Consider the following 24812-nt stretch of genomic DNA (forward strand, 5'->3'; position numbering starts at 1 on the left):
ATGGATGGATGGATGGACGTTCTTGGATCTGCCTCCGCGCAAGAAATTATACTCCTACAATTAGAAGCTAGAAGTACAGTTCATGTTCATCCGGAGGAGTCGACTCTCCGCAATCTTTTGTGTGCATGCTATCAATCGTACCCCAACATCCAGAACAGAATACAATATAATGCAATACAGGGGTTTACAGTCCAGATACAAGGACATGGAACCGAAATCATGATCTACTGACCATACTCATCGAGAAAATCTGCAGGGTTTTCGCCCTCCCTGACCGTCAACCACATACGGTTCGGGTCTCGGCGAGGCAGACCTTTTGGACGACTATTGTAAATGTTAGTCGAGGAACCAGAGTTGAAAAGAAGGGTAAGTACCGATAAAGTAACGCAAACAGAACAGATTACTGCCCGTACTCGTCAAGGAAGTCCCTTGGGTTTTCCCCAGGCCCAACCAAGATTCGGATATGGTTTGGATCGCGGAGAGGAAGGCCATTAGGCCGACTATTTCCCCACACAATTAGTAAAGGAAAAGAATGAACTAACGCAGAGCACCGTGCGGACTGGCAGACATTGATGGAGCAGTACTACTGTCCATATTCATCAACAAGGAAGTTCCGCGACGATCTACATGTGGTTTGGATTACGACGAGGGAGACCACTGGGCCGACTATGGCGCATCAGACTCATCGAGCAGCTACTCTAAACCAGAAATAGAAGTAACGCGTAAAACCAAGGATAAAAAGGACTATGCCACAAGAAAAATTCATCACATACTCAGCCTCAACCTTCTCCCGTCCCGGCGTCTTCTTCTTGCCCTCAAAGATCCTCTTCTTCTCGAAGAACGCATACGCCTTCGGGTATACACTACTCTCAGCACCACCCATCATTTGCTTCGCCTTCAAGAATCTCGCCAGCATGTCCGGTCTCGTATCCAATGCTCTGCAGAACGAGGCCTTTGTGTATGGTTTTGGGTTTCCTTGTTTGTCAAACTCGCCCGGCATCCCGTTCTCTGGCTTGTGGTTGTCTTTGCCGAGCAGGGCGTTTATTTTCTGGCGAATGGTGGAGCAGGTATCGTAGATGGGAATGGTATTGTCATCTTCGCCGTCGAGCTTGATGTCGAGGAAGGAACCCGAGGGCTTGTTGGTCGATTCGGTGGCAGCTTTTTTGGTGGCCTTCTTTGGTTTCGTGGCGGAATCCTTGCTGGCAACTGGTGCAGACGCGGAGTTCACCTCAGGGGAAGTCTTCTCCTTGAGCGCTTTCTTGGGTGCTGACTTCGGGGCGGTGGTCTTTGGGGTGGGAAGTTTGTCTCCAGGTTTGATGGCAGGGTAGGGCTCCGCGCGAGGAGCAGAGGTGCGGCGTGCTGCTTTTGGCATTTTGGGCGGTCGTCGATGATGGCTAGGGTCAATTGATGAGATTTAAGTGAGATTTTAGTTGTGAGTGGAAGTTGGCGAAGGTCGGGAAAGGGAGGATTTTATGTTGCATCGGCCGACGCGTCCGAGGGTTTATTTACGCGACTATCAACAACAACGTCATACGATTGGCATCTTCACTCCTTAAACTTCCTCCAACCATCAACCATTCTAGAAGAGGAAATCGATTATCAAATACGTCATTTTAATCAACCAAGTGACAGAGACCGAGGTATTTTGATCTTCAGAATCCGAGATCTTTGCAGTTCAACATTGTTCCCGATCCGGAGAAGCCAAAGCGCACGTCGACTTGAAATCAGAAAAGACGGTTGTTTGCTTCTTGCTTTACAGATCACATCGCCGAATAGTTGTTCAAGATTGCACCCATAGCGGTAGATAGTTGGCGAGACGTTTTCTGAAGGGGGGTATTATTATTAGGACTTCTGCAAGGTGGAAGGGGAATGGAAAATTGAGCGGTTGCTGCTTGATGTTGTTTGGACTCGGGGAGATAGTCTTGGATGGAATGATACAGACAATAAGGAGAATGCTGAGATAGGTTTTGTGTTGGATTGAGCACACAATACGGAGCTCTCTTCGATTGCATCATGAACCAGGAAAGGATCCATAGATAGGAAAGCCTTGTGTTTAGAGTAGCAGCGTTTCTTGATGGCATCACCTTTTCCAACAGAAATGAAAGACTGAATGTTTGGAAAGAGAGAAGTTTCACGACCTGACCTGGATTTTGATTCGCTAACTGCCCTCAATCATCCTTCCTCATTCACTGTGATGCTGTGGAATTGTCAAGTGACATGTGAAAGACTGTCAGCTTCTATGCCTTCCTTGATACCTCAAATTTGATGCTCATAACTCAAAGCAAATCTAGCTCGATCCGTCTTTCGAAACCAAAGCATCTATCCGCAACCTGGTTCCTCTACCATGCTCGCCCTCTTCCTCCCAAGGACATAAACGAAGGTCAGCCAAACGAGGTGTCGGCGAACCTCTCGCTCTGTAGTCGAGCCCCCAGGAGCCACCAGCACAGTGATTCTAGGGGAATTTGATTGCACAGAAGCTCCACCAGAACCGTTTCCGGACGCCTGGGATATCAACTCGATGTTCGTTGTTGCACAGCTGTTAAGAACGACTCTGAAAAGAGAAACATATCAGGGACGCCAACGGTGGTGTCTTGCAGAGGCGCATATGGCCAACTCCCTCCGAATATTCTGAAAGAAGTGGGCGAAATTCCCGAGAGTAATTTCGGATTGGGCCGGGATCCCGTTTCCAAGAGAAAGCACCCAGGAAACTTCTCTGTGGCCGAGAGCCCGTGCAAATCCGCTGCCGAACAAAACCAGTTCACTGATGCTTGCGTTACTCGCATCAAGAAATATCATGTCGATAGTCAGGCTGAAAAAGAATGCGTGATGGGTGATGGAGTTCCAGATGTGAAGTAGAGGGACGGTTTCGCGTACAATCGATAGTGATTCCCGGCAGGCACAAATCATCGGAAGTAGTTCAAGGTTGTTGGCAAGACGCAGACAGTTGTACCATCTGCCATTGTGTGGTATGCTACGCATGGGGTCGGCTTCGAGGAATAGGAGACGAGTATTGGGTAAAGAGAACCTCCAGACCCGCCGTCGAAGCTCAGGAGCCAGTCCGAGGAAGAGAGCCAATGTTCGGGTCTCGCCCCCCATATTTATTGTTCGACTCTGTGAGAACTCTGATGTGGGTTCTGATTGGGAAGGATTCGTTGGACTTCGAGGTTGTGTCCGAGGATGGCTGCACCGATCGATTTTCCCATTCTGAACCGCTGGAACGAAGAGGTAGGCATGGATAACCAGCTCGCAGCTTCCTTGAACAAAAAGGATATGAAAAGGAAAATAATAGGATCTGAAGTCTAGAAGATTGGATTTTTGATGGACTAGATACCGGGGAAGCTTTGAGAGTAAACGCAGGCTCTCAAGAGCTGGTCCTCTATTGGGAAAAGTAGGTTGCAAAGCCATTCCTGAATACTCAATGCTTCACTGGAAGATTGGACAAAATTCCTAAGGATGTCTTTTGCTCGGAATGCTCACGGGAACAGACCGAGCTCCAAGAAAGAAAACCATTTCATCCCACAAATGCGCCGGAGCTCAGTCACTAGAAACCCCTATCTCTCTTGTTCGGGAGCCAATATATCGTCATCTTTGCCATAGCGTGAGCTCTGGGGCATTCGAGCATCTGTTCGGCCAGCTGGTCATGTTAAAGCGGTGTGAGTTTCAGAAGCTCCAGCGTTTCTAACATTATCTGTGACCTCCTCGGTTGGGCGTAAATTTCTTGGGAACAGATGCGTAAACCTTTTCCTATCCATTTCCTCAAGTTCTGCCTGCTTCAATATGTGTCGCTCATCATTGTCCTCGAAGACGGGTCGTTGGCAGACATCGGGTTTGTTAATCACCTATCGATAGTGGAACACTCTACCTCTCTAGTCTCTCCGCCGCAGAACTGTAACCTCAAGCTCAGCTTCGATTGTAGGAGAGACGGGTCCTCTCCGAGAAGTGAGCCTTGCCAACTAGGGTGAATAAGAGGTTTCACGTGCCATCTCCATGGGCATGACAAGTGGCTATGGTGGATTCATTGGCAGATTTGAATCTTGTAGTAACAACTTTCTCAGGTCATATTTGTCACTCCAGAAGTGTGTCGCCAAAGCAAGTGGATACGCCAACACCTAGGAACGTTCCTTGAACTCATCTTTTCTGTAATGCAAAATCGCAAACTTCGTGAAGCTGTTCATATGTTACCGGGTTCTTGATATGAGGCCCAAGGATAGTACTCACAATTATCTGCAGGTATTACCAGCGCTTTCCGTCGCGTACGCCCAGGCCAGGCCGCCGTCTTCCAGGCCGCGACGCAAGTCTTTGATTCCCTGATGGCTGCCTTTGCCTTCAGCCACCATTATGATAACTGGAGTTGCCTTCTTACAACCCTGGAAAGTGCTACAGATCTTGTGTTGGTCGAGGACTCGAGCTTCGATCTGTACAAGAGTCGAAATAGAAGTAAGTTGATGTTCACCAAGCTCGATTAATTTAGTCTCGCCGATGGACGCTAAGCCTACATTAGCCCCTTTCCTTAAGCGAACTAGAAAGGGGGAAGCGAAACTCATGCTTACATCAGGGATAGACCACTGCAGAATGTACTGAAACAAGAAATATTTCTAAATGTTTCTGGCCAGATCACATCGCCGCATTTCTAAGCAAAAACGGCAGAGAACCAGAGGGAAATCGATCTTCTTCCCACCGTGCAGATCTCGCGACAGGCAGTTGTATCAAATGACCTCCCATGAATATGCATACTTCTAATCAGATAACCTCCCATTCTCCAGTCTAACCAGCAGACTGAATACAAATCTCCTCTTTAAGCCTTATAAGCCAACAGTGCCCTCTTCATCGCTGACATTGCGGTCTCCTCCTCGTTGCACTCATATGCTAATATCGTAATCTTCGGAACACGATATTCCCATCCGTTCAACAAAGCTTTCTCCATCAAAACCTCTTCATTTTCATCCTCCTCCTCGTTGACTGTCTCTTCTTTTGCCTTTCCCTTTCCCTTTCTAGTGCTCCGAGCCCACTTCCAAAACGCAAATCTCTTCATGTACTGCTCAACATGCGCCAGCATACCCTTGCTTTCTTCGTCAGGCGAAAGCAGAATAACCTCTTCCATATTCGGAGATCTCTTGAGCTCATCGACGAGAAGAGCCGCGAAGTCATGCGTGAAATTCAGCCAGGAATCGATCTCGTTTTCCGGTCCAGTAAGAGGTCCGAGGTGGGTAAATGGAGAATGGGAGGGATCGAGAGCCATAACTGTCATCGAACCACAGAGATCCTTCCAGCCAGTGGAAGGGACGTAGTGAGCGAAGACTCCATCCCACTGGTAGAGCGTTTCCAGCTCATCGATGAGGAGGATATCGCTCTCTGGACAGAAGTAGAAACGAATCCGAGGAAATTGAATGATGGTGGAGGATTGGAGTGCAAGGTTGCGCGACTCTGAGTTTACAACAAGGAGAGGTGTTGACTTGGCTGGTAGGAAATGCATCTGACCCCCATATGTAGATCCTATCTCGTGGACTTGTGGCTGGGAGAGGGCAGACTTGTAGATTTTCTGACGTAACTCGATAGGTAGCTTTGGAAAGCCGGTAGAGGACATGTTGATTAGAGGATCGTAAAAGAATTGGTTTAGAGGATAGAAAGACTAGTTGAATGATTGTGAATTGAGTTCAAGTGGTTTGAGTGATGAGAAGAATATGACTGAGGACCTTCGACTTCATCATCTGTTAAGTAACAATAGCAACAGAGACGTTTCTGATGCACTGTCACAGTTCTTGTTCTCGAGAAAATTGATGCTGCTAGTCTTGACTAGAGAGGAGAAAGAGGGTGGTCTGTTCTGTCTTAGGTACTGTCTCTCATACCGCACGTGCGTCCTGACTCGAAACCTATATCCACAAGGGCAATGAACGAGAATTTGAGTCCTGGACTTGCTCAAAATGCGAAGAACAAAGAATAGAAGTGTTTGAGAAATTATCAGAATCCTAAATTTGTGCAATGCTACCCAAGGAGATGTATGGTCAGAGCAATCCTACCCAACCTGTCTCGTAGGGCCCCAAGATTGAAATGGATCCCCGGGCCTCTTTCTCAAACCATGAATGACAGTCCATATCTATCCCAGATGTGCCAAAACCGTGTTCCTCATACCCATGCGCTTTGTGTGGCCAGTGGCTATCTCATACCTCCGATTCATGATATTCGGAATCTTCTTCATTGACGTTTCAGCCTTGTAGTATGACATCCGGTGCCAATACAGGTTCCCCCGTTCCTCGCTAGCAACGGCCTTTCCCAGAAACCATTCAAAATCTGCCGCAAGCGCTTGATATGTATCATCGGCCGTGGGAAGCATATGGCCTCGCGCAAGTTCTGACTGAGGCTGTACAAGAAATCCACATAATATTCTTCCGGTCCATTGTGGATTTGGCGTCTGTGGATGAGTTCGCGGTCACGAATGAATTTGGCTGCGAGGACCGAGTCAATTGCTATGACGCCCACGAGAGATCGGAGGTCCTTCTGCCAAGGGCCGTTGCATGAACAGATGAAGAGGTCAAGGGTGTGTTCCTGGGAGATCAGAAGGACGTCGGCGTTAAAGGATGAAAGCAGAAGACACTGCGGTACAGCAATCTGAGCGCTGACGAAATCGACGAATGTATTGTGCCCCAGATCCCCGTGTAGACTGCGAACAACGCAACCGGTACTTTCTTGATATACTCCAAGTAGTCTAGGATATTCCTTTGGCATCTTTGGGAATGGGGTCAAGTCATTAATTTCGGGATGGCAGAGGGCGTAGGTCCATATCATCTGGCGTATCTCGGGAGGGAGCTTAGGAAAGCACGGGAATGTCGTTGCGACGGCTCGACGCGAGGTAGGCTTAGGGTTATTGAGGAGTTCTTGTATTAAAGTCCGCTCCATCTTAGCCCAGGAGATCGGGGTCGCTGTGAATTCGTCTTGTTCTGTGTGGTGATCGACGGCAGCTTTTGCTTCCTGATTACCCATATTGTTGGTCGTGAAAGGCGCAAATGAGACCGCGGCACGTTGACGAGATATTGGAGAAGCGTTGGCTTGCTATTTTCTTATGGCAGATGAAGAAGGGTAAACAGAATGCTGAATGACTTTCAGCCCTCTTAATGAGACTTACTGCTTCATCCTCCCGATGCTTGTAGAAGCTCCCAACATGATACGAGAAGTACCAAATCTAGAAGTAAATAGCAATGCAAGGAAGGTCGTGTGTAGAATATCATGTGTTACCTAAATGAAAGCTTGGAGGGAGAACGCATTTAATTGTGCGTAAATGAAAAGGCATGTCAACCTTTAATGAACAGAAGGAAGGAAGAAGGAGAATAGTAAATAGGCACAGAAAACACCATGATGGGATTTGGAAAAATAATTTTTGAGGTAGACTGCGCCCCAGAGTAATGAAGACCAGAGAATTGACCCTTGTAATGCTTCTTCGATGTGTCCCATGGATACCCCACGACATGGTCCAACGGCCGCCTTTTCTCCTATGTGCGATACGACCGGAGCGCCCCCTTCATAGCTGGGCCTGCATCTTGCCGTTTGCTGCACTCGTAAGGCAAGCAAGAAATGTGAGGTAAGTGCAGCAATACCACCAGTACGCAGGACAGTGGACACTCCAATACCTCATCTATAGCGAATCTCCTCGCAACGTTATTCCATACTTCAATTTCTGCTCTTAACTGAGTCGCCAATTCCTGCACATGGGCCTCGGAGCCTGCTCGTTGGAAGAGTAGAATCTGCTGTAAGTTCCGAAACTTTGACGCCTCGTAGGCAAGTCTTTTGGCCTGGGTTGGGACCAACGCTCCTTCATGTGGCCAGATCATCTGAGGCACAGGACAAGTCAGGTACTCCACGAATGGGTCGACGGCCAAAACTGTCATAGACTCGCACAATCTTAACCATGTCTGCTTGGGCACATGATGCTGAAGCCCCAAAGTAAAAGGTATTTCGTTAAGAAGAATGATTTTCCTGCCCAGATCGTGCCAGAAGGAAGTTGATTCCGAAGAGTCAGGCGGCAACTCGCAGTGTTTGAGAATGGCTTGTCGAGATTCGCGGGTCGTGGACATGAGAGGGTGCGAAGGGTCGATAAGTCGCGGGCTGGGAAGGGCAATAGCCCATACCACCTGGCGTAGTTCCGGGGGTAGCTTGGGGAACAGGGTGAAGGACGTCGTTCCCGACATTGCTCCTGCTGGGTCTGTGAAGAGCTGTCGCCTGAAGTAGGTGTTTCCAGTTGATCTTGGATTAAAGGTCAGAGGGGGCGGTGCGGAGTTGGGAAGTGGTCGCGTGTTGAAAGTCCCCTCCGGGGTTTATGGGAGTCAGGTAGAGCAATAGCCGACGAACAATCTCGAAGCTCCTCGGCGCCTTGAGCACTCGATATCTCTTCCACGTTAAAAAGCCTCTGATGGGATTGTACTGAGATGGATGAGAAAGGTCAGTTGTCTAGTCAGGATATTTGTAGGATATTTGTAGGAAGGGGAGTCGCAAGTGGACGACGCTGAATGACGCTTTTAAATTCAGGGGACAAAGAGGAAATTTGTCTTGAGAACTTCTCAGAATCCGAAAGATTGTTCCAACTTTGGTCAATGCAAGGTTTTGAGACTGACTCCCATCTCCAACGACTTCTGTTCGGCCAAGCATCTGGAGAACATTCCATGGTACAGGGTGGTTTGCATCCAGCATCATCCATGCATTAATTGCTCATCACCAACTTGCAACATACTTAGCCATCTAGGCCAGCTGAAACCAAAAGAGATTGCATTCATCCTCGTCGTCACCCAAGCTACATGGTATTCAAATTCCTGATCTTTCCCATCCATTTTTCTCCGTTATCCAAATTTCCCGTCGTCCTCGACCACTGTATCCTGATATCCAAGTTTCCCCTCCTTCACGTAGCCCCCTAATACCTTGGCTCCCTCGCCTCAATAACCTTATACTCCTCAACCCTTTTAACCTCTCGCACGTCATCCGGCATCCGCCGCACACAAAGCATCTCACAAAAGTGTCCCCACTCGCCCTTGGTCCCTTCCGCCACCGCCTTCTGCATATCAACGCCATACCGCGTCCTGTACTCGCGCTTCACCGCTTCCATATGCTGTCTGTCCCAGTGGTAGCGGACCAGGCGCGAGATGAGGAGCTCGGTGCGGATCGAATCGGATTTGGAGAGGCTGAGAGCGTGGTGTACGAGCAAGGCGTCGCGGACGGGCTTGTTGATTACGCCGTTCAGAATGTGGGCTAGCATCTCGCCCTGAACACCTCGTCAGTTACCAATTACCTACTTCGAGGGGATTTGGTGGGGACATACAACAAGATTCCCACTCTTCTTCAACATCTCCCTCGCAAAGTTCGCACGGTATGTACTTTCATACAACCTCAGCACCTCCCTCAAATGGCCATCCGACCTCACAACAACAATCTGAATCATGGCCGTCTCGCCGCCCTTCTCACTCTTAACCGCCTTATGCAGAGCCCTAACATCATCTTCCACCAGCACGCGATCAACACCATACCCGGGCCTCTCCTCCATCTTCTTCTCTTCAAGGACCAACAGCACAGCTTTCTTGAACTTGTCTTCCTTCAGCTCGGTCTTCATGCACTTCGTCAGACTATCGCTGTACTTCTTATCGCTAAATCCATCTTTAATCTCCCTGATCTCCTTGTTGGTGCGTCCCATCAGGGACTCGATGAGCAGTTCTCGTCGGCTCTTCTCCCCCTGGTACCAGAAATTCGCCCAGTAGGCTTCACTTTCCCATTTGCCAAGCGCGCACGCATAGCACGCCTTCATCAAACTTGGATCCTCTTCCTTGAGACGCAATTTGATGTGTTTCGCGATGTTGACGCCTTTCTTATCATGTCCCGTCTTAACAATGTGTTTGTACTCCACGCGCAAATCGAGGATTTGCTCGTGTGTCAAGCCGGGGAGAATATCAATCAGTGGCTGCGTGTCAGGAGCGCGTTTCTCGCCTTTCAATGCCTTGGCAAGGACGGTAGCTTCGTCGACTGGGTCGTGGAAACGTGCTGTTCGTCTGCTCTTCCTGTTCCCTCTTCCTTCATCGCCAGAATCGATTGGAGAGATCGACTCGGTGATCTCTGTGTGTGATGAGCTCGCAATCAGGAGCGGAGACGGCATCGGGGAAATCGACTGATACGTCCCATGATACGCCTCCAGGAGAGGGGATCCCGGCGCGTTCGCCAGACTCAATGAAGCACCTCCATGATGCCCAGTCGAGACTGACAGTGAGTGCATCCGTGGCGCCAATCCTCCTCCTCCAGGCGGCGAAGAATCACGACGTCTGGCTCCCGGCTCAACGGTAACAACCTGCGACTTTGAGGTCCTGGGAGAATCATACGTGCTTGAGATTCTCGAACCCGAAGTCCTTGCAGCATACGCTGGCTGTGGCGGGCTCGCAGGACGGCCATAGGTCGTCTCCGTGCGCTTGGTGTACGAGATCTGCTCTCCGGGCTGAGCATACTCCCACTTCGCGGGCTCAGCGTACGGCCTTCCATCGGGCCCAACTCTCGGCGGCGAGTAATCTCCAGGGACATGGGGTTGGTCGTACTTCCTCGCATCACTGCCATGTCTCGGAGGTTCCGCATAGCTTGGGTGCCTCTCATGCCCGACGCCAACGCTCCCGGACACACTGCTATGCCCCGCAGTGACATTGAAGCTGGCGCCTCTCTCCCTCCCATGTCGCTCCTCCTCATATCGTCCCTTATCCCTCGGATCCCCAGCATATTTATACTTGTCAACCTCGACCTCATAGCCCCTCCTATCTCTATCCCTCTCCCGTTCCGGCTCCCTTTCAGCATGTCGCCCATACTCATCCCTCTTCCCATAGCTCGTCTCCTTATAATACTCCTTCTCTTTCACCGGCCCCCCTCTGCCACCGCCGCTCTCATACCTCACACTCGTCTCCTCCTCAACAGTCGCCTGGTATTTCCCCGGCAAATCATACCCCCTTCCACCACCGCCATGCCCTCCCCTTGCAGGTGGACTATCATCCCTATCATCCCTCTGCAAATACTGGCTCACTCCCCCTCCTCTTCCACCACTATACCCGCCTCTCCCACCCCTCTCCTCCTCCCTATCGCCACGTCTAACAGTAACAGTCTCGCGCTCTTCATACTCCGAATACCTCTTCGGCTCTTCGTATCGACTGGGCGGACTCGGGGGACTGGGCACCCGAACACGGCTCCTCTCCCTCGTTTGCGTATATTCGTCAATCTCCACGCGCGTTCGCGACCTCTCCCTGCCCTCTTCCTCGCGCGGGCCGGGAGATCTCGAGCGTCCCCTCCTCCGGTTATCGCGCGGATCGAGCGACATTATGCGGGCGCGCGAGCTGTGAGCTGTGGGCCCTGTTCCCCTTTCCCTGCAGACAATTTCACAATTCTTGAGATATATGTTCGTATACGTGCGGCAGGAGGAGGATTCCTACGAGAGGAATTCAGTTGAATTGAAGAAGAAGATCGACGTTCAGCTGAGAAAGAAGCTGAAGCAAAAAGGGCGGCTGGGAGATCATTGAGGGGCTCTCTGGTTGGTGTCAGTCAGCTTGCAGGGGTCTTGCACTTGCATAATCCCACCCCAGCAGCTGCAAAACAGCCCAGGACGCCACGGAATTTTAGGTTGGGGGCCAGTTTGAATTTGCGCATTGAATGGTCAGTTCTATTTCTGTATTTGCGTATGTTTTGGCCTCTTTTGCTCGCGTGACAAGACGGTGAAGCACTCCAATCTCGGGGGTTTGCTCACGTAAATCCAGTGTGATGTGCAGGGAGCAAGGTGGGGTTTACGAGAAGCAATTACAGGGGAGTTTCAGCCTTGTTGCTTGGCATCCGGGCCAATCGGCGCCACTGAGGAGACTTCCTCTAAATCTTCATTCTTCATTCTTCATTCCTCACCGATCTTCTCTTGACCAAAAAGTTGTTAATCATTACGGACAGCTCACCATGGCTCATGCGAATGGAAGAGGGTTGGTTCATTGGTCTATGCGATGTTCCCCCAGCCAATGCAATTCGTTTCATCGCTACGCGCCAACACTATGCAACAAATCACGAGCAGTTGTCCCTGCCACCGCCTAAACAACCTGAACAAACTGACCAATTCCAGGAGTCCCATCGCACAGTACATATACCACGTACGGTCCTGGAGGCGCGACGTTGTGGTTCGGTGGACTGGTCACGGTCAAGTGTTGACTCGTTCCACCCGGTGCCCAACCTGCCACATCCAACTGGATCATCCGGTGGCCCATATGGACGGAGTGAGTAACGAATCCACTGAATAATATCAGTACAATGCACCTCAATGTTCGCGAATAAGATGGAACAATGAAGCGAGGTAATTTAAAGCCAATAACGATGTTACTTACCCATGATACAACACTACCTCGACCTGCTGTGAGTTTGGAAGTACCTGGAATGAGAGGTCGAATTGGCCGCCAGGAGTAACTGTCTTCGAGGAAAGGACAATATTGGTCGGACGTTGGTTGGCTCTCTCGCCCTGGAGATACGGAGGAACATAGTTCTCAACCCGGAAGTCAGTGACAAACGGATTTGCCGCGTCAGGTTGAAGGATGGGCATCTCTACTGGGTTGGAGCCAGTTACCATAATTGTACCGTCAAGAAGGAGAAGAGCAACGGAATGATAGAGTCGAGCAATTCCGGAGCTGGCGAGCGTTGACCATCGTTGACCAAGCGGCTTGGCGGGGTCGTACAAAAGAGCTTCATATGTTGGAGCTGCCATGAGCCCGAATCCTTGAGCCCCGCGATTGCCTCCGTTGAGCCAAACGACTGTGCCGTCTGGAAGCAAAGTGCCTTCAACCATTCCACGGCCCTCAGGCATTGCGTCCATCTCCCATTGTGGGTTGGCACTCAGTGGTTGAATGCGTCCACAGCTGGGATCTGTCGGGCTGGTAATATCTTGATATGCACCGCCACCGCAGATGATGATGTCTGGGTTCCCTGATGAAAGTTAGTAATTGTTCGATATCGATTGTTCCAGAAGGATTGAGAGACTGATATTCATTGTTCCGGGAGGGTTGGGACCTTGTTTCTCAGGACAACACTTACAATTATTGGCACTAGAAAGTGGCAGCAGCACACTCCCACCAGTGTTCGGGTATGTACGGTAATCTCCTGGGAGATCCGGAAGCTCCTTGACGATAGTGTTCGTACCGACGTTGAAGATCTGGCAGGCCTTGGAGACGAACACAAACAATGTACCATCCCTGAGCAGGTGAACGAATGGATACATATAGTACGGTTGATTCTTTGCCAAAATGTCCATCGGGATGTTGTTGCCTTGAGTCACGCCACCCGGGCTGAGGATCTCGTATGTGGGATTGTTGTTCGAGAGCACAGTTGGGTTGAGACCATTCAAGCTGCCAGATGCAACGAAGACGGTACCGTCGGGCATGGTCTGGGCAGTCGCATACCAGCGAGCGCTGGCTAGCTTGTTCCCAGGCTCCTTCCAATCTTGGCCGTTGAGACTTGCATCTGATGAAGATCTTTGCAGATATCGAATTGCAGTAAAACCGTCCCCAATATTCGGATCCAGCCAGGTCAATGGAGCATTACCTCCAACAGAGATGACGCGGCCATCTGCTAAAAAAGTGCCTCCAGAGCAGAAAGCATTTGTCAAGTAGGCAAGTGGAACAGCTTTGTTCGATTGTGGGTCGTATTCCGAAGACATAGCAAAGTAGCCATCCGCGGTCCTCAATTTGGTGTAGTTTTCTAGCCTGGGGCAAGTCAGGAATGTGCCGCACCCAACTTGAACAATCAAAGCGTGAGGGTTTTGAATGTCCCACAATTCGCGGAACACTGGGACAGAAGAATCAAACTGAACAATAGAGGCGGGTGTCTACCGAAAGTTCCACAACTCGAGGACCATTCGGAGAGTGAGGGGTCTTTCAGAATATCCTGGGGGCAGACTGAACAACGGAGGGGTGTGTACTTACTTGTCGAGGAACATTACTTGACCATTGGGCATCAGGGCAGCGTGCATTGCTGGAACTCCGGAATCGCCAACAACATTGAAGGAGCCTCCATCTGGTGCAGCCGGCGCTGGCTTGGGACCGGGAGCAGCGACAACTGGAGCGTTCAGGCAGTTGCCAGATTGACAGCCGGCTCCGCAGTGGGCATCGGTGTTGCCGCTTTGAAGAGAAGAATGTGAGTGGATAGTACAATGGGGACTGAGAAGTGTCTTACCAGAATCCGTACATACTACAGCAATTGCCATTTGGCCAGTTCCCGCAAACGGTGTTACCGTTTGCGGCTCCGCAAGTACCTGAATTTCAGCGGATTAGCATTGCTTCAAATAAGGAGAGGATCGAAATTGTATCCTGTTCCCGCCAGCTGGGGAACAAGGCTTCAGGAGAATGAGGACTCACCATCAGTAGTCGCTGCACCAGTCGCAGCGACTGAAGCTGGCATTGTTGCCGACATCCCGCCAATCACCGGCTCACCAGTCGTGGTTGGTTGTGCGCCTCTACCTGTGTTCCCCCCGGAACCGTCTGTACATCCGCTCTGACAGCCGTTCGCGACGAGACAATGCCCTGGTGTATTTCCGCACCAGCCGTATCTATTATCTCGAGTCAGCACCGCCCAGTTCACGCTCAGAAGAATATACGAACTGTGAGCAACATCCACCGGTATACGCCTTGCTGTTCGGATCACAAACTGTACCGCCATGAGCTGGGCCGCACGTGCCGTCGACCGAATACGCTGGATTTTGTCTCTCTTGGAACTGTTGAAGCTCTGCTTCTAGCCATCGCTTTTCAGTTGGTACGCAGCTGCAGTCTGGTCAGCAAGGGAAGGTTTGACAAAAAATTTCAACACTCACTGGTTGTTCGAGTTGCAATCTTGACCACGAAGACAGCCATTGCCATTGTACAGTTCCGTAGTATTGTAGCAGGTCAGCTCGGTGTGAGTGAAGATTATATTGGCGGAAGAGGTAACTGCAAGGCCTAAGAGAAGAGCTATAGCCTTCATTTTCTTAGAGCTATTGGAAATTGTCAATTGATGATTTTGGGGTGATTTTGTTTGCGGGAAAAGAGATGAATGAGGGAACTAGGAAAGCAAAAAGTGAATGCTGTATTTGTACTGCATGCAACCGTATGGCATTGGCTCATTCTGTTGAGCAGCTGTCTGTGTCGTGGTTGACTGGGGAGCCGCAGTCATTCTATTCATAGAGTTGCAGGGGGGAGAGGTCGAATGAAACAGAACGACTCACGTTGATTCGAATGCTATTGTGCAAACGCGAGGTCGTGACTGGTCGTTTTCGTGTAAGAGATGCTATTTTCTAAGAATCGAGGGTAAAGAGTGCAGGAATAAGGAAATGTAAGCAAGATCCACGGGATAGGAGTGAATCTTGGGAAGGATCCGAGGAAAAATGATATGAGGTGTGATGTTGAAGAGGAGAAATTGGCGAGTCGCTTGGAGTTGTTGATATTCTGCCTTTTTTGGCGAGTGGGGAAGGCACGGTCACGACGACGATGGAGCAACCTTGGGTCCTACTAATATTTGTAAAGATGTTTCTCGATTTCATGTCAACTTTTTTAGTTGATTTCTTCAACGCAACTGTTACCACTCGATGCAGGTACACGCCCCATTCGGTTGGTTTTCTTCATGCATTTACGAGGTTACGAGCCTGCACCCGTAAGTCTGTGCTTTTCAGGCTCGTATTGTCGCTTAATTTTTGCTCCTTCTTCAAAAGTCGCAGTTAAAATTAAGTAGTACGCAAGAACAACTTAATAGAACCTTGTAAAATATAGTCTTCTGCAAAGAATTTGCTTGATGTCTTTGTGCTTTGAATTTAGAAACAAAATCCCTGGAATTGAGAAAGTTTAAAGTTCCCTCGGGGGGCTTCAGGCCTGAAAAGCACAGACTTACGGGCGCAGGCTCGTTAGCCCGTTGCTTCGGGAACTAAAAAGAAAAGGGGCCTGCATCCCATTCGTGAGACTATTCAATGTCAAGGCGTCGATGATCGCGTTGCCATAGGTGACTTGAACCCTCTGGATTTGTAGAAAATCTTTTCTTTTCAGTTGTTCTCGATGCACATTGGCTGGCAACAGATTGACGTGTTGTCACAGCATGCGGCCAGGAATAGCAGACCACTCGAAAGGGGTTCTGCGGAGAGTTGATCTTGCCCAGACGGAAGCTAATGTAGCCTTTCGTCTCTTGGCCTCTGCTGGAAGCCGATTTTAGTGCTGACCTCAAATGGCGGTGGACCGTGGAGCACACCTGGCCGAAACTGGCCCGGACTTTTGACGGGGCAATTTTTGCGCTTCGAGGACAGTTGCGTGGCCGAAAGCCATCGTACTCTGGTTTTGTCTTCTGGAAGTTTGCTACACGCAAGGCCCATCGTGGTTCGTTGAGCGGTTGAGAGTCTGATGCAGAACTGTGTATCTCCACATCACCAATTCAAATCCCTCTTTGCGACCCCCATAACCTTCGCCAGCCCTTCCGTATTCTCGCTGACCTCAGCCGCACGGTTGTTTCTTGTAGCATCTTGCCTGCTCTTGGGCCCCTCCTCCATATGCTCTTCCTCAGCATGCTCCCCCTCCATTATATCCAAATCCAATCCCCACCTCTCAACCTCCTCCTCAATCACACTCTCCCACTTAGAAACCAACGGATGCGCCCCTGCAACATCCGGAAACGTCACTTCCATCCCATCCCCCTCCCCCAGGACATCAAATCTCCAAACCCCATCCTCGCCCCACCACTCCCTCCCAAAAACACTCTTTGTGCCCAACTCCCCCTTTGCCGTCCCCAATAACCCCTCAACCCTCTCTGCCTCCCCCTTATACACCTCTCCAGCCCCTTTCAACGCCCCACAAATCCCCTCCAATAGTCCCAGAATCTTCCCAATCCTCAGTCCAAGGACAGCACCAAGACTGTACCCCTCATCAAAGCCCTTCTGGACGCTCTCCGCCTTGCCCTTCGTGACGCCGTCTCGGTATCCCTCTGTCTCATGCTTCTCTTTCAATCGTGGGATATCCGAAGGCTCGAGGTTTCCGCTCCGTATTCTGGTTTCTTGTGCTAGATCCGTGTTTTCGTGCGAGCAGGAAGGCGAAGGAGGGGCAGAGCCGAAGACATCGTCGAAGTCATCGTTGGCGAATCGCTGCTCATGACGTGTCATCTCATCGCTGTGAATAGCCTCCATGACTGTGACTGTGTGTGCAGGAAACTGATCCTCATCTCTGAACATGATTCCTTCCTTCCCCTGAGTCCTTCTTTGTCAACATTCTCTATCTGATGAGAGGGGGGGAAAAAAAAGTCGGCAGCTCTTATCTTAGCGCCTTTCGCCAGGCCTTATCGCCCCTGAAAAGTGGGGTTCTCTCCGCTCGTGACCGGGTCGCTGCATCATTTGACCCTTTTGTTCGTTTGAGGGAAGAGTCACCTTTATCTATTGAAATAAGACAAAGGTCAGAAAAAGCAAATATCAAACGCATCGTTGTAGTAGTGGTTAACTGGTCTGCTTCCCAAATATGTTTCTGCTCTAACCGATTTTGGCTGGAGTGGTTATGGGATACAAAAAGCAGGAGACGTGGGTTCAAATCCCACACGATGCAACTCATTCTTATATGACCTTTATTTTTAGTACTTTGGATTTCGTCAGCTGGTTTATTTACGATGAGATGGTTTTCGTTCGTTGTTTTAGTTCTTAGCTGACTCTAAATGCGATGTTTTGATTAAAAGGGGAGGAGCTGTTAGCCGAGGGGGCTCTCCAGACTGGATCTTGACCTTTCCTCTTCTCGAACCCTATTTTATTTATACAAAAGAGAGCATTATTCCTTGGTCGCTTTTTATCCTAACACCTCTATTTCGTCCTATATTTCTGAACCACAAAGCGTGCATTTTTGCTCCAGCTTTACTGCTTTCTCTAACTTATACAGAGCAAACTGAAAGTCAACAAACAACTAAATCAATTGCCCGCCAAAGAACAAAGCAAAAGCCACACAGTAGTGCCCGAAGGGATTGAATGATAGCACTTTCGTTAAAAGAGTTTCTAACTACTATTGCAAGCTATATTTAATATCTCAATCTAATAAGAGCCTTCATTAATTAATATTTCACGTAATGGATAATAAAACTTTATGAGAGTTCAGTCATAATACGGCTTCGCGAACCAATGTCACTTCCCCCTTTGTTATCGACCCCTTTATTATCGACCCTTTGTTCCTGACCCATTGGGGAGTCGCACTATTCTCCATTAATCGCCAGAGTTGCAAACATGAGTGGTAATCTGGTGCAACGAACTGCAAAATTGACAGATCTAACCGAAGCCAGCATATGAGGAGTCTGTAGCTCCTGACTATAACCTTTATCTTGAATATAAGTAATAGAAATTGACTTTGCAATCTGGATAAATAGAAGGTATCTCGAGCCTCATCTCATTTAGGTTCGAGGAAGATGACTGCAACATTTCGGGATTAGGAAGCTTGAACTTTTAGTGCTGCAAGCTGAAAGCTGACAGGGGCCTAGAACGCAGATCCCCAACTGCTGATCCCGAAATCAGAGCTCAACTTCTTTCCTGAAATACATTTGAGGCATCATCACTGTTGAAATCCTCATCCAAATCACGATAGACATCTTCCATCCCATCTCAAATACAGTCGGTACCTCAAACTCGAGCGTTGAACTATTTGACATCTGAGCCCGTGGCGTCCCAGTGAATCCTTCCCCCAAGCCAGGGGTCCAAATTTATCCATGTTCCAGCCAATCGTTCGGGATTCCAGCGTCACCCCTGCCACAGGTCTTCCCCCGCACGACCACAGCTGGGCCCTGCCGTGCCACCAAAAAATGCACTTTCCGCATACAAAAGGCCAACACGCCCTCAGCTCATTTTCGACCTTTTCTACACGTTCACCACCGTCGCTACCATCAACGTCAATATCGTCGATTTCTTACGTCGTCGACTCCGCACGAACTCCATTCAACACACGTCAATCGCTCCCCTACAGCTCGACAAAATGAAGTTCTCCATCCTCGCCCTTGCAGCTGTGGTCAGCTTGTCAGCAGCCCAGAACCTGAGCGGAGAGCCAGCTTGCGCTGTGCGTCCATCTCTTCCACCCACAACACCATTATCAAGTGAGCTCCAGCTAACCTCCCCCCTCACAGACATCCTGCCTCCTCTCCGCCATCTCCGCCGCGGGCTGCGCACCCACCGACATGCCCTGCCAATGCGGCCTATCCGCTGGCGCCGTGGGTCCCTGCCTCACCAACGCCTGCAACGCAACCGATCTCCAGCAAGCCCTGACCGTCGGCGTCGCGCTCTGTTCCTCGTACTCCGCCACCCACAGAGTCTCCTCGACCGCTATGCCCGGAAACATGACTTCGTCCAGCGTGCTGTCCACCTCTTCGAAGTATTCCAACACCACGACCGTGACCGCCAAGACGACGAGCTTCACGAGCACGAAGACAACGCGTACGGCTGGAAGCGGTTCCACGCCGAACCCAACGAGCACGGTTAGCAAGGCCGGCGCGCCGGCATTGGTTGCGGGTATTGGAGGCGTGGTGGGAATGTTGGGTTTGGTTGCTGCTTTGTAGGATCCACTCGGACCAATAAAAGTCATAAGGGGAGGGGACGAAGTGGAGGAGCTGCACGGAATGGAAGTGGATGGATGAACTACCTTTCAGTCTGATATGATGGCATTAGGATCCGAATTTGGTGTGAAGGAAAGCTGGATTATGTTCTGGCTGGGATAATGATTGGCAAGAATGCATGGAGAGTAGGCCGAAGTTCAAGCAATTGAGGTTTTTGGTGAAGCTGTTTTGGGATTTATTGAGTCGTTACCAAGGTAATTGTAAAGGTGTAGGGAGGTCCGTCCCGATTGTCACGTCTGCAGTGCCGATATCTCCTGTTCAATTGATCAGTATGAACTCTCGCGGGGGAGGAGGAAACAAACGAGGTCCTCGAGGAGCCCAATATTGCCCTGTTTTACTCATATCCAGCTTCTCCGTCCACTCAATCAAGCTCTTCGCCGCTTCATCTGGGGTAACAGCTATATCCCACCATTAGCCCTCTCCTCTCTTCCCCCTCCCAATCCAATTCAACCCCCAACCACAACCACGAAAATGGAGGGAAGACTCACCGCCCCCATCATCCCAAAACTTATCAAACCCCACACCTTTCGTCATCTCCGTCCTCATAAAGCCCGGATGCACAATGCCCACCACAACTCCCTGATCCTTCAAATCCAAACTCAACAATTTCCCCACCATATTCAGCGCGCTCTTGCTAGCATGGTGTGCGTAGTTGCCCCCTCCTTCTTTCGAATGGCGGAGAGTGATAGACCCGGATTCCGAGGAGACGAGGAGGACCTTAGAGCCGGGGCGGAGGTAGTTGTTGGAGTGGAGAGAGTGGATCAAGAAGGGGGGTGCGATTGAGGATGTTGTGCTGTGCGCTGTTAGGGAAGAATTGAGAGGGGAGGCGAGAGAGAAGCATACTACATCCTAACCTCCTCCTCCCACTTGGGTCCCGTCTTCCAATCCTCAGTCGCGAAGTACCCTGCTGTTATGATCTGCCACCTCATGAGCCCTGTGCTCGACTGGCCATCCACAGAACAAATCCCAGACACAACTCACCACAATGCCCAAACCACCTTCCACCCCAAGGCTGCCCAATTCCTCAACTAGCTTCTTCCCAACATCCGGCTGATTGAGATCTATACCCTTCGCCCAGTTTATCTTCTCATCATGTCCCTTTCCTTTTGGAGGTTCAGCGGAGCGGGTCGTGCCGTAGACTGTGGTGTTGGGGTGCGAGGCATATTGGTTTGCGAGGGAGGCGCCGAGACCGCGGGTTGCGCCTACGATCAGGATGTTCGACATTGTGAACTCGTGGGAGAATAGGGGAAGAGGTTGAGGGAGTTGGAAGGCAATCGAGGAAGGACGAAAGTGGTGATTAAGGGGAAAGGGAGGGAGAGAGGGGGCTGTATGGAGCTGATTAAGTGGATGACGTGACGGTTGGAGGCTCTTATCTTATCGAGTCCTTCAGTGGAAGAGCGGCGGTTTCAGGGATAGTGCTGCTGTGGTCAGGGGAGGTGCAGGGGAGGCGAGAGGCACTTGGCGTTGTATTTAAAGTCGTGCATGCCCAGACCATTTTCTGACCGTTCTTCCTCTTTTTAGTACTACATCTCAACTCCATCATTTAGTTACCTTGACAACACATTGCACTGTGCGTGCATTGCTTCCATTGTGCAGATTTGTCTATTAATGAAGCTTCTGATTATTCTCGTCTGAGTGTATTATTCTATTGTGGCATAAAGCTCAAGCTTAATTCGGCTGCCATACTCAAAGTCCTAGTCTCAATGCTTTCGACCTTCTTTCCCTTCGTGCAAGCAATGATATAATGGAATGGAGACTTCCCGCTTCTCTTTACATCAGATGTGTTTCTGCTGTGTCGACAAGTTGCGTACTTCCTCGCCCAGGTAGTTCCTCGTCAGCCGTGTTCTCTTCCTAGAAGTCGATCTCTCCGTGCTTTCGAGTGCCTTTTTCTTTGCTCGAGTCTTGATAATATGAAGACCTATCGATTGAACATCGACTTATACGATAACTTCTCTGACCATGTTATCAAGGCACGGTGCTCGCCCACGTGACCTTACCTGCCGAACTTCAGGCCATGGAGCCATTCACCTTATATACTAAAATAAGCATTTTTCGTTTACAAGCAATCGAGAAATCGCTGGTGAGTTAAACCACCCTTCGCAATTGACATTTCGCCTCAACTAACAAACGAGCAATCGCTTGTACAGTTAAGACACCCTCTCGTCCGTAATGACGTTAAACTTCCGGCCGGAAAAACCTGTGTGCAACCTACATCGTGCTTGGTCCGCCCACTGCACGAGCGCAAGGAGCCACCATGGTCCCCTCTACTTTCTCCCTGCTCTTCGGAGTGGGCCAGTTGGAAAGGGTTTCAAACAACTCAGTTCGTCTGGTTGTACGTAGCCTCTCTTCGGAGAGGCGTAGTTTTGCCGTTTTGCTCCTAAGTTTTCTTCTTCTTCCTCTTCTTCTTTTGCAACTACTGAGATAAAGTAATAGTTCTCGATGGAGAGAACGACCGCAAGGCTGCGACTAGTGGTAAAGTGCAAATTTTTGGTTGTTTTGTAAAAAAAAAATTGGGCTGCCCCTTTTAGCGAGAGCCTTCAATGGACACAACCCTTCCTCCCGAGCGCGTTCAAAGCCGCCTCATCTCGCTCTAACAATCTTTTTGGAATCCAACATCACCTCCGGTCCGGGTCTCTCAATCGACCTCGATCCAACGTCTTTCCCGCACCTCACGCAAGCGTGTCACCATATCACGCGCCATGGCCATGTCAACTGAAAGTCCATCAGGTCCTGCTCCTCGTTCTCCTCATCCCATGAGCATAGCCATCAGTGATGCAGTTGAGAACGCGAACCAAGATCACTCCTTCGTCTTGTCAATACCTCCTGCTCTTTCTCCTCCGATCGCAGCTCGCGACGACCGAATGGAGAACGCGAGTCAACATACCTCATCCGTCGTATCAGTTCCTCCTTCTTCTCTTCTCGCGAACGTAGCCATCGTCAATCCAATCGAGCACACGAGCCCAAATGACTCGGCCATCATGTTAGCTCCTTCCGCGAACAAAGCCATCGTCGATTCAATCAGCACTACTGGGAAGGCTTTCGAAGGTGACAATAGCACGACGCCCTCTGCTGCTACGCAAGAGACCTCGAAGATGATCCTTTCACAGCCAGGACGCGAAACCGAGGCATCCTTCACCTTATTCCCAAAGCTGGCCCCCGAGTTACGCAACATGATTTGGTCCTCAGCTCTTTCCATGCCATTAGTCATCGAATTGTGCGGATCCCAGATGATCCCACGAGCGGTGAAGCCAATCGTGCTCATGGCGGTGTGCCAAGAGTCACGACAGATGGCCCTAGGGTTTTACGATCTTGTTAAACTTGAGCATTCCGTCGTCATAGCCCCCTTCTACTTCTCATCAGAAAACTGAATCTGCCTCCTCAGAGACCATCGTCAATGGAACTTGGCTCTCCAAGCCCCTCGCTTCGACGACAAGTCTCATCCATGGAATGGCTTTCGTTTGCGGGTGACGACTTTGGCTGTCGATCCCCTATTATTCGATATCCACCAGGAGACGTATTGGCCTGATCTCTTGGATGGGTGGCAAGCTCGGAAGCTTGCGTGCGCTATTGCGGTACACCCCAGTGTGAAGGAGGTAATAGTACTGAGAAGAGTGAACTTCGAGGGACGAGTGGCGAAGATGGTGGGATACCTGAAGGAGGCTGCTGAAGCTGGCCGGGAGCTTCCTTGCTCTGGAATGTCATCATGGAGCTTGCCGCATCTCACATATTTGGACTACGACTACAATGAAGGAGAGGACGCTTGGTTGGCTATGAGAAAGGCAATTCTTGCACATGCAGCGTAGGTGAAACATGGGCTTGAAGGGGGGTTCATCCAGGAGCATCGTAGCAAGCTCGCAGCCACGTCGTTGAGTTCGGGGTAATTATGGAGCATTCTGCCTCTCGGATTCATTTCTCTAACCAGATCATGGCATTTTCCGTACTCGCGTGCAATTGGAAACGTCGTTGCCTTCTTTTCCCCAGTATTTCCGCTACGTGGTGCACAAGAATGGGGCTAAGCGGCACGCTCCCTGTCCCTCTTCCCTCCGAACAAAGTACCCGCTCAGGGATCGAGACCAGATCCTGTGGGTGGTGCCGATGGTGCCCAAAATCGCTTTTCTAAGCTATGAACGTGATAATGGAGAGCATCCCTCTACGCCTTGAAGACCGCGCTCCTAATATAAGTTGCATCTGCTGATGGAGCTTCTGGGAGCACTCATGGGTCATCAATCAAGCACGTCAGGAGAGATGTGGTCGGTCCCAAATCGGTTTATAGAGCAGTCTCAACCAGAACTCATTTCCGCACATGTGACTGTTGTTATTGAATCTATTGAGAATTGTTTTTGTGTAGTTCTCTATCTCCTAGTTGCCAGGGAGGACTCGCCCATCCGCGTTTAGAATCAAGTTCCCGCCTTCGACCTATTCGAAGCATCCAGCCACAAATGTTCATTATCAAACCCCTTTGATTTCTTCTTACAGTCTTTTTGTTTCAGGAGATTTCAGAAAACGCGTTCGTAGTATTCCAACCTTCCGGGTGCCAAATGGTCCGGGGTCACCCCTATTTAAGCGACGACTTTCTGGACCTCGAAGCGAGGGGGCTTTGTCCCTATTGCTTTAAATATCGGTCACTAGAGTTGTTGAACCATACTTTCCTACTACTTCCGAACACGGCCATAGACTCAAATCTTCTTCAACAACTTCTTTCTCGGACGAATTCGACTACTTGTCAAGTGCCAGCCACTTTATCGGTGCCTCCCTCAACGAAAGATCCACCAGTCCATCACGGGTACGATGGCTCGCAAACGTGGGCGCCGACAAGGACATCCAGCTGCTGCCAAGTGGCCTTCTACAATGAAAACGTCCCCAGATGACACGCCGTCGCTTCCTGAGATGATCGAGCCTTCAGCAATCGAGATCACCGAGCAACTCCCCGAGGCTGCCATAACCTTCGAGCTCTTTCTAAAGCCGCCGCCCGAGATACGGCTGATGGTCTGGTCGTTTGCGACTCTAATGCGAAAAGTAGTCTTGGTACGCCACCGAGACCTGCCTTTGCCGCGGGATGGTGTCTGGGATTCCCCAGCGGTCGTTCGACAAGATCTCATACCTCTGCTCTCCGTGCGCCAGGAATCTCGAGCCGCCGTTTTGAGCACACCAAGTCCTACTCTCCTCCCAGTTGCCGAAGTATCATCTTACCTCCTACCGTAGAATTCTATCCT

At 50.1% G+C, this 24812-nt stretch overlaps 10 protein-coding genes and 1 non-coding gene across 11 annotated transcripts; 3 read left to right on the forward strand and 8 right to left on the reverse strand.

The window, feature by feature from the left end:
• Window positions 1-290: 290 nt before the first annotated feature.
• On the reverse strand, window positions 291-1498 carry K444DRAFT_133700 (uncharacterized protein). Its single transcript, XM_024870476.1, has 3 exons — window positions 774-1498; window positions 375-500; window positions 291-324 (listed from the first exon to the last, which is right to left on the reverse strand). The coding sequence occupies exons 1-2, from the start codon at window positions 1370-1372 to the stop codon at window positions 401-403; spliced, it is 699 nt and encodes a 232-aa protein (XP_024730916.1). The 5' UTR covers window positions 1373-1498; the 3' UTR covers window positions 291-324; window positions 375-400.
• A 1019-nt stretch (window positions 1499-2517) lies between these two features.
• Window positions 2518-3506, reverse strand: K444DRAFT_133715 (uncharacterized protein). The gene has a single exon (XM_024870477.1). It carries the CDS (start codon window positions 3403-3405, stop codon window positions 2569-2571), a length of 837 nt encoding a protein of 278 aa, XP_024730917.1. The 5' UTR covers window positions 3406-3506; the 3' UTR covers window positions 2518-2568.
• Window positions 3507-7351: 3845 nt separating this feature from the next.
• On the reverse strand, window positions 7352-8339 carry K444DRAFT_133772 (uncharacterized protein). Its single transcript, XM_024870478.1, has one exon. It carries the CDS (start codon window positions 8178-8180, stop codon window positions 7485-7487), a length of 696 nt encoding a protein of 231 aa, XP_024730918.1. The 5' UTR covers window positions 8181-8339; the 3' UTR covers window positions 7352-7484.
• Window positions 8340-8569: 230 nt separating this feature from the next.
• Window positions 8570-11625, reverse strand: K444DRAFT_570529 (Annexin). Its single transcript, XM_024877272.1, has 2 exons — window positions 9302-11625; window positions 8570-9244 (listed from the first exon to the last, which is right to left on the reverse strand). Exons 1-2 carry the CDS (start codon window positions 11318-11320, stop codon window positions 8897-8899), a joined length of 2367 nt encoding a protein of 788 aa, XP_024730919.1. The 5' UTR covers window positions 11321-11625; the 3' UTR covers window positions 8570-8896.
• A 336-nt stretch (window positions 11626-11961) lies between these two features.
• On the reverse strand, window positions 11962-14276 carry K444DRAFT_618467 (glyoxal oxidase). The gene is made up of 4 exons (XM_024881328.1): window positions 13947-14276; window positions 13060-13727; window positions 12360-12951; window positions 11962-12267 (listed from the first exon to the last, which is right to left on the reverse strand). Exons 1-4 carry the CDS (start codon window positions 14225-14227, stop codon window positions 12069-12071), a joined length of 1740 nt encoding a protein of 579 aa, XP_024730920.1. The 5' UTR covers window positions 14228-14276; the 3' UTR covers window positions 11962-12068.
• Window positions 14225-14773, reverse strand: K444DRAFT_618470 (uncharacterized protein). The gene has a single exon (XM_024881329.1). The coding sequence runs from the start codon at window positions 14677-14679 to the stop codon at window positions 14359-14361; it is 321 nt and encodes a 106-aa protein (XP_024730921.1). The 5' UTR covers window positions 14680-14773; the 3' UTR covers window positions 14225-14358.
• Window positions 14774-16534: 1761 nt separating this feature from the next.
• K444DRAFT_475090 (uncharacterized protein) lies at window positions 16535-17119 on the reverse strand (the record flags this gene model as incomplete). Its single annotated transcript, XM_024872928.1, has 1 exon — window positions 16535-17119. A coding segment is annotated over one exon (585 nt), but the record flags the coding sequence as incomplete, so codon positions are not given.
• Window positions 17120-17440: 321 nt separating this feature from the next.
• Window positions 17441-17564, forward strand: K444DRAFT_t32. The gene has a single exon. It is a non-coding gene; the product is annotated as a tRNA-Gly (tRNA).
• Window positions 17565-18509: 945 nt separating this feature from the next.
• K444DRAFT_133882 (uncharacterized protein) lies at window positions 18510-19819 on the forward strand. The gene is made up of 2 exons (XM_024870479.1): window positions 18510-18890; window positions 19134-19819. Exons 1-2 carry the CDS (start codon window positions 18703-18705, stop codon window positions 19540-19542), a joined length of 597 nt encoding a protein of 198 aa, XP_024730923.1. The 5' UTR covers window positions 18510-18702; the 3' UTR covers window positions 19543-19819.
• On the reverse strand, window positions 19592-20823 carry K444DRAFT_699691 (oxidoreductase-like protein; the record flags this gene model as incomplete). The annotated part of the gene is made up of 5 exons (XM_024887994.1): window positions 19592-19853; window positions 19902-19997; window positions 20088-20392; window positions 20443-20516; window positions 20584-20823. 5 exons carry the CDS (start codon window positions 20821-20823, stop codon window positions 19786-19788), a joined length of 783 nt encoding a protein of 260 aa, XP_024730924.1. The 3' UTR covers window positions 19592-19785.
• A 1296-nt stretch (window positions 20824-22119) lies between these two features.
• On the forward strand, window positions 22120-23225 carry K444DRAFT_133948 (uncharacterized protein). Its single transcript, XM_024870480.1, has one exon. It carries the CDS (start codon window positions 22299-22301, stop codon window positions 22965-22967), a length of 669 nt encoding a protein of 222 aa, XP_024730925.1. The 5' UTR covers window positions 22120-22298; the 3' UTR covers window positions 22968-23225.
• The last annotated feature ends 1587 nt before the right edge of the window (window positions 23226-24812 follow it).

The sequence above is a fragment of the Hyaloscypha bicolor genome (genome assembly GCF_002865645.1).
Source record: "Hyaloscypha bicolor E unplaced genomic scaffold K444scaffold_136, whole genome shotgun sequence".
Lineage (NCBI taxonomy): Eukaryota > Fungi > Ascomycota > Leotiomycetes > Helotiales > Hyaloscyphaceae > Hyaloscypha > Hyaloscypha bicolor.